Genomic DNA, 7,512 nt, shown 5'->3' with positions numbered 1-7,512 from the left:
AATTACAATACTGCAAATGCATTTGCGCAAATGATGTAAAAAAGATTCTAAACGCGCAGGTCACCAAAAAAGCAAACATTATCCTCAGGAATAATTAATAAAATAATCAAAATCCACTGCAAATGAAGCAACATACTACGCAACAACTATAAGGAGTTTACCAGGGCTAACCCTGAGAGAAGCGATCGTTGGAGTTTACCAGGGCTAACCCTGAGAGAAGCGATCGTTGGAGTTTACCAGGTCTAACCCTGAGAGAAGCGATCGGTGGAGTTTACCAGGGCTAACCCAGAGAGAAGCGATCGTTGGAGTTTACCAGGTCTAACCCTGAGAGAAGCCATCGGTGGAGTTTACCAGGTCTAACCCTGAGAGAAGCGATCGGTGGAGTTTACCAGGGATAACCCTGAGAGAAGCGATCGGTGGAGTTTACCAGGGCTAACCCTGAGAGAAGCGATCGGTGGAGTTTACCAGGGCTAACCCTGAGAGAAGCGATCGGTGGAGTTTACCAGGTCTAACCCTGAGAGAAGCCATCTGTGGAGTTTACCAGGTCTAACCCTGACAGAAGCGATCGGTGGAGTTTACCAGGGCTAACCCTGAGAGAAGCGATCGGTGGAGTTTACGAGGGCTAACCTTGAGAGAAGCGATCGGTGGATATGCGCGTGTATTTTTTAACTTGCCTGGAAACTGTTTTTAAACTCCATTCTGTTTTGGATTGATTGTATGATTATGTAAGAAAGTTATAAGCAAGAAGGATGGAAATTCCTGTACAGATGTCACCCAATTCATCATACTGAATTAAGGAAGATGTATAAACCTACATTGAGGTATTAAATCAACAAAAAAAAAAGATCCTATAGATAGTATTTGTATTTTTTTTTTAATAAAGGGGATTTCCAGGATGCAACATAATGACAGTAGTCATCTCAGTGGATAACATTTTGTTTTGTTTTTGGTTTTGCTTTTTCAGAACTGAAATAACTGAAAATAAATAATAGCAAGTTTTTTTTTTTGTTTGTTTGTTTTTAACTTTATTTAGAATCCAGAACATAAGCATATTATTCCCCTGGTTGAAAATAAATAATTATAACAGGTTTCTGTGTGCAGTTTGTGCGCTAAACGTGAAGGCGCCTCTATCCATGAACCATAATAAGCAACCGTATAATGGCTAGTCGAAGTTGCTGCTGCTGCAGTTTGGGTCCATTAAACGAGGATAACGCGAGATTCTTTCTGCTGGCACTCTTGATCATCCTCTACCTCCTCTGTGGTGCCGCTGTCTTTTCAGCTCTGGAGCAGCCGAAAGAAAAGCAGGCAAAAGAGAAGTGGGCGCAAAAGTTTGACAATTTCACGCAAAAGTACAATCTTAGAAGGGCTGAGCTAGTGAACTTCCTGCGGGATTATGAAGAAGCCAACGTTGCTGGGATCCGTGTGGATCACATTCGACCTCGCTGGGATTTTACTGGAGCGTTTTATTTTGCGGGGACCGTAGTTTCAACTATAGGTAAGTTGGTAAGCTGTAGAGGAAATAATAATACATGTACCAGTAAAACGAGTAAGGGCTACTAATCAGCAACTGACCACTGAAGAAGCAAACTAACATGTGTACAAGATTAAACCATACAAATCAGTCTAACAAAATGAATTACAACTTTATTGGTTCGTTATCCTATTTGATTTGATTAGACTAATTCATAAAGTCCTCGACTACATTTTATGGTAAAGAAATGTAAAGATTGAATTAATGCTACACCACATGATGTGTTCTTGCATAACACACGGCTAAATTTGAATAAGAAAAGGGGATGCACTGCACTGTATTAAATGCAGAAGCCGTGTCTTTAAAAAAGACCTTCATCTTAAAAATTCACAGCCTTTCCATTATTTCCTGTACCAATTCTTGAGACCCTCTCATCTCATGCACCAATACTCTAATCGCTTATAATGATATGATATCAACGCATCTCCATAAAGCTGCTGTGTTGAGCAAACCGGAATGAATACAAAGCAAGCAGGCTTGAATACAGATTTATCTTGACATGCTTGCACCCTGAAGAAATGAAAATTCATCCCCAAGAAAACACCTCAGCCACCTAAATGCATTCCAGTTAACTTAGTGGTTGACGTGTTTAATTGTGGAAGTCTGAGCACACAGCTCACTTTGGATTATGATTTCAAATACATTAAATATCAAGTCCTACTTTTCCATTTCAACATGCCAATTCCAATATAGCATAGGCATTGATCGGTTTACAGTAACTTCTTACAAAAGGGTCACTCAGACATGTGTTTGTTTGCCTGCAAAGACTGGTGCTTTCAGTAGTGGTGGTAGTAAAAAAATTGTTCACTGATTATTGTTATTCTTATTGCAATCCATTTATTTTAAAAGAATAAAGTGGAAGTAAATGTGTGAAGTGGACATTGATGACGCTGTTTGAGGCGAGCACCAGCTGTGGGCCTCAGGTCAGGTCAGGTCAGGTTAGCAGATTGATAAGGCTCTGCTTTGAAAGCTATGCAGTCTCTGTTTTTGTTCTTTCCATATAGTAGAGAATTAGGTACCAAATCAGTAAACTATCAATAGTCAATGTAATGTAGAAAATGCCTTGCTAATTTTTCCAGCACAGGGACAATAGCTTTGACAGTTCTAATGTATTCCATATTCTTCCTTCATTTTTATTTGTATTTGTTTCCTATACACACTGAACTGCTCTGGAATTTCCTGTTTTTCTTTTCTATCAGTGCTGCAATCTTAGCATCAGTTTTGTTCCAGCCTGATTATTGTGTGCTATCTAACATTAATCTTATACCATAGATTCTACTGTGCACCTCTCATATTTCTAAGAAGAGTTTTTTGTGTTGCAATGAACTCTACGTTTTTGATTTTCCCTTGACCAGTTCATGTAGCTGAAATATATGACCAAATCTGACACAGGAAGGTTTGCTTTGTATACATGAAGAGAGATGCATAAAATAACAGCTATATTGAGTATGCTAGTTTCAGATGACAGAAACACAATAATGATAACTGTGATTATCGATAAAAATGTTCAGTACAATAAATAATCGATATACAAAAAAAATCAATAAAATCACTGTAATCGATTACTGTGCCATCCCTAAAAGTAATACATTTAAAGGATCCCTTCATTTTACGAATCAACATGCATCATACTGTATTTGAATGTACCTCATACAGTAGGTCTCATAGCCAGGCTTGCATTCACTTTTGTTCCGTTACTAACATCACTGCATTTATTGCTTAACAGAGCATGAGTTGTTGTTAAAGGCTTTCTTCTATTGCTTGATATTTCCCCGCTGTCACAGATTGCATTGATGATGCGAACACGTTGATGCAAACAAGGGAAGAAGACACTTACAGAGGATTGTAAAGTTTGAAAGTAGTCAGTCAATACACACAGCAGCCCACACACTCAACACAGGAAAAGTAGCTGTATTGACCATGGGAAAGTTTAGTTAAGGTTCCAGCTCTCTTATGCATGATACATTGGTTACTTTATTAATAACTGCCTATATATACTGTATTGATATCTAATTTATTCAGGGATGGCATAGCTGTTTAACAGCAAAAGATTATCCCATGGGGCCGCTTCTGTTCTCTCGATCTGTAAGGGAAAAGAAGGAACTTCAAAGCAGCAGTGATCTAGTGGGAATTCATTGTGCGTTTTGCGCCACTGTAGGCAATGTACATTGTGGAGCTGTATAATGTTTATGGTAATTAGCTTCAAAAAGACACAGTACAGAGAATGAATAACAACAGCCCTGCAACTGGAAGATGGTCAGATTAGAAAGAAAACTAGGGGACTGAAATATTAAAGCTGCCTGAGTCATTGATTCCAATTAACAGGTTTTGATGCAAACCAGTTACACAAGGATTTTGGATGGGCTTCTTGGAAACAACAACATGTACAGTACAATAAAATCAGATAGAAGAGCATTAATTAAATTTCCCTTCATTCATGGAAACTTGTGTGGCCTAATTAACTCTCTTACTCTCAAAGAAGGATCTTAGACTAGATACTGGTATGTGCTTTCAGACTGAATTAGGGTTGCTGACACGTGACATGCATCAGTATGGAAAGGAATACATTCATTTGGTTGGGCTTAATGTACATTATCAATAATATGTTAAGATGTTTTGGTATAAAAAAAGACAAATAGCATGCTCACGGTTCTAATATTTCAATTATGACAATGAGTTTGCAAGGAAGTACTGATGCACACCCCTAGTGCACACCTAGTGGTCATTTTTATACTGGCCTTATTACAGAAAATCCACCTTTCTCAAGCTTGATCAGAGTGCGAGTGTGAATGACCAGTAATTTATGAAAATTCAGAGGATAGAAAATATTCCTTTCAACTCCTTCAAGTGTCATTTTGTTATTCAGAGGAGCCTGCTTGATGTTTCTTTTGCGTGGGTGTCTCCTTTAAAATGTAAAGGTGTAATGCTTGAAACCAGGTTTCAAATGAGGTTTTATGTTTTATTAGTCTATATGTCAAGTAGAAGAAGAAAAACAAATGTTACCATAGAAGGGATTTTTCCTTGCTCACAACCATTGCCATTCATTCTGTACTGACCGTTTGCTTCATTCATTGCAGGCTGTATTATATTTACCTGCTAGGGTGGAACAGGGGATAAAAACAAATTAGAATAGGAGCCCATGCCAATTCATATCATGCTAGTGTGCTTCTAGGCCAGTTTATGTATTCCTCTACCAATAACGAGGAAACCCTGTTGAAAACTAGCTACAGCCACTGCAAAAACCATGGTGGAGGGGGTGGTGTTTTGTATCTCAAGGCTTCCAGAGATTTGCAATGGACATTGTCCTTTGTTGATGCTATTGTCTTGTCTATCCGTGTAGGAGGCTGGGGATTGAATGACATTTATGTATGTATGTATGTATTCATTTTTGCTTTCTCTAAATTAAATATTTCATATTTCAATTTTACTACATTGAAATTTTATACTATTGTATGTTCTCTTCATAACTATTTTAAACCCTTGGCCTACAGAAAACACCTGTGCCTTTATTGTTTTTCTTCCATAAAGTAAGTACCAGTAATAATGTTCTGTGCCCTGTTGGTATTATTAAGGGCCTGCATGTATAAATCTACTGCTGCACTGACACCAGATATTGAGTCTCCCAGCCAGGGATTATTACATGTAAAGCCATCCTGGTTTGTGATTATTGTAAACAGCATGGCAATCATGAGGTGATTTTTGGGCCCCAGAGCCCAGATCAATTTGGCAGATCATCACTTTCTTGTTAATGTTCCTTTCTGACACCACATATAATGAGACTGAAGCACTGCAGCTTTTTTCCCTATTTTTTTCTTTTTCTAAACAGGTTAAAAAATACTTCTTATTCCATCCTTGTATGTTCCACAGTGAGAACATTGACTTTTATTATGTGAGTCTTTATTTCGTTCCATTTTATTATGGGGAGTTATACCTTGTCGTCTCTGTCAGGCAATGAATAGGTCTATAAGGGAATCTGCTCCACAAACTACTGCTCATTTACATCCAACAGTAATGGTATTAAGTACCTGTATTATGAATTTTCAATAAATATAAAATAAAACAAAACAAAGTTTGTGAAAGACTTATTCAGGTATAGTATTGTATCTTCTTACCATTCTTATCATCCTTGTGCTATTTACCAGAGAAAAAGTCTTAATGATGTTAATTTCAACACAGTTTTTACCATTCTTATCCTTTTACACTTTTCAGGATTTGGAATGACCACGCCTGCAACGATTGGAGGGAAAAGCTTCCTGATATTTTATGGCCTTATCGGATGTGCAGCTACCATTCTGTTCTTTAACCTGTTCCTAGAACGCCTGATCACGGTCTTGGCGTACATCCTCAAGTTATGCTATGAGAGGCAGCGGCGGTGGAAAGGTGGGATGCCCCAGGACAACAGAAGGAACTCCGGCAGCTCAGAAGAGGGAGACAGCCTTGCTGGGTGGAAGCCCTCTGTTTATTACGTCATGCTCATCCTGTGTGTGGCAGCCATTATCATCTCCTGTTGTGCCTCTGCCATGTACACGGACATTGAGGGCTGGACCTACTTTGACTCACTTTATTTCTGCTTTGTGGCCTTTAGCACAATTGGGTTTGGGGATCTGGTCAGTAGCCAACACATGAGGTACGAGAACCAAAGCCTCTACAGGTTGGGTAATTTTGTCTTCATTCTCATGGGGGTCTGTTGCATTTACTCTTTATTTAACGTCATATCCATAGTTATAAAGCAAATTCTGAACTGGATTTTAAGGAAGCTAGACTGCCGCTGCTGCCATCGGTGCCGACGAAAGGTGTTCAGGTCTCGAAGGAACGTTGTGATGCCTGGTAACTTCCGGAGCAGGCGGAATAACTCCATTGAGACAGACATAATCCACGAGAGCGAGACAGACGGCCGCAGGATGTCTGGTGAGATGATCTCAATGAAGGACTTCTTGGCTGCTAACAAGGTGTCCCTGGCCATCATGCAAAAGCAGCTTTCAGAGACAGCCAATGGTAATCCAAGGCAATCAGGCTCCAACTCTCGACACAATGGCTTTTCAGGGGGAGTAGGGGCCCTCGCAATCATGAACAATAGACTGGCAGAGACCAGTGTTGACAGGTGACAAATGTGTAACATATGGAAATTGTACATGAAGTATAATCTCAAATCTTCACCTGCTGTTTGTAACTTTGCTGTGAGTGTTTGTGAGTGTTTTATTGCGTGTTGTATGTGGATGGAAGTAAGGTTAAAAAAAAAAACCCAGCAATCTAGCTTTGCTGCTGGCAGTAAAATTGCCCTTGACTCATCCCAGTCCCCTGTGTCCGCCTTTTCTTTTTCCATGTTTGATATCATTTTTATAGGGTTCTTAGCTCAGGCTCCAAGGCAGTCCAATTAAAGTGAAGGTACACTGAAGATTGCTGAGGGCAAATAAACAACTGTCCATTAAAGCAGCCAGGGCCCAGCACACGGAGATTGGTCAACTGGTTGATAGACCTTTGGGACAGCTAACAAATTCTAACATCATGCTTATGAGAGATCACTTTCCAATTTAGACAGGAAAGAAACTTGCAAATCCATTCCTCTGGATGTTGTCGGAATGCAGCAGAAAAGCAGATTATTTCAGTTTGCTAACAAGCAAAACCTGCTTTGGTTATTATACTTCAATTAGCTTCCCACAGTCATTACAATTCCCAAAGGGTTTGATTGCTGACATTTTCTATAAAGTATTTTTCTTTATACTCTCCTTTTTCTTGGAAAACAGTGATTTATATTGGTTAGTCATTCAGACAGTATCAAAACTACAGAGCAATCACTGCAAAATAAGAGCAAATGTGTTGAGGTCCTAAAATACAAATATTTTATTTGAACATTATGAACATTGTTTTCATTTGTGAGCAAGCTGACACTGTTGAAATAAATTGTAACTTTAAACATTTGCTTAAACATCTTGAATGATGCCTACAATCTTTGTAAATTAAAGTATTAATCAGACATTTCA

The 7,512-nt window shown here is 38.9% G+C and overlaps 1 protein-coding gene across 1 annotated transcript; it reads left to right on the top strand.

Moving 5' to 3' along the window:
- Positions 1-446: 446 nt before the first annotated feature.
- LOC117422242 (potassium channel subfamily K member 13-like) lies at positions 447-6,824 on the top strand. The gene is made up of 2 exons (XM_034036998.3): positions 447-1,495; positions 5,741-6,824. The coding sequence occupies exons 1-2, from the start codon at positions 1,159-1,161 to the stop codon at positions 6,634-6,636; spliced, it is 1,233 nt and encodes a 410-aa protein (XP_033892889.3). The 5' UTR covers positions 447-1,158; the 3' UTR covers positions 6,637-6,824.
- Positions 6,825-7,512: the final 688 nt, after the last annotated feature.

The sequence above is a fragment of the Acipenser ruthenus genome, chromosome 15 (genome assembly GCF_902713425.1).
Source record: "Acipenser ruthenus chromosome 15, fAciRut3.2 maternal haplotype, whole genome shotgun sequence".
In the NCBI taxonomy this organism is placed as follows: Eukaryota; Metazoa; Chordata; class Actinopteri; order Acipenseriformes; family Acipenseridae; genus Acipenser; species Acipenser ruthenus.
Note: the sequence above shows the minus strand (reverse complement) of the source record. Positions and strands in the feature narration are given on the sequence as shown.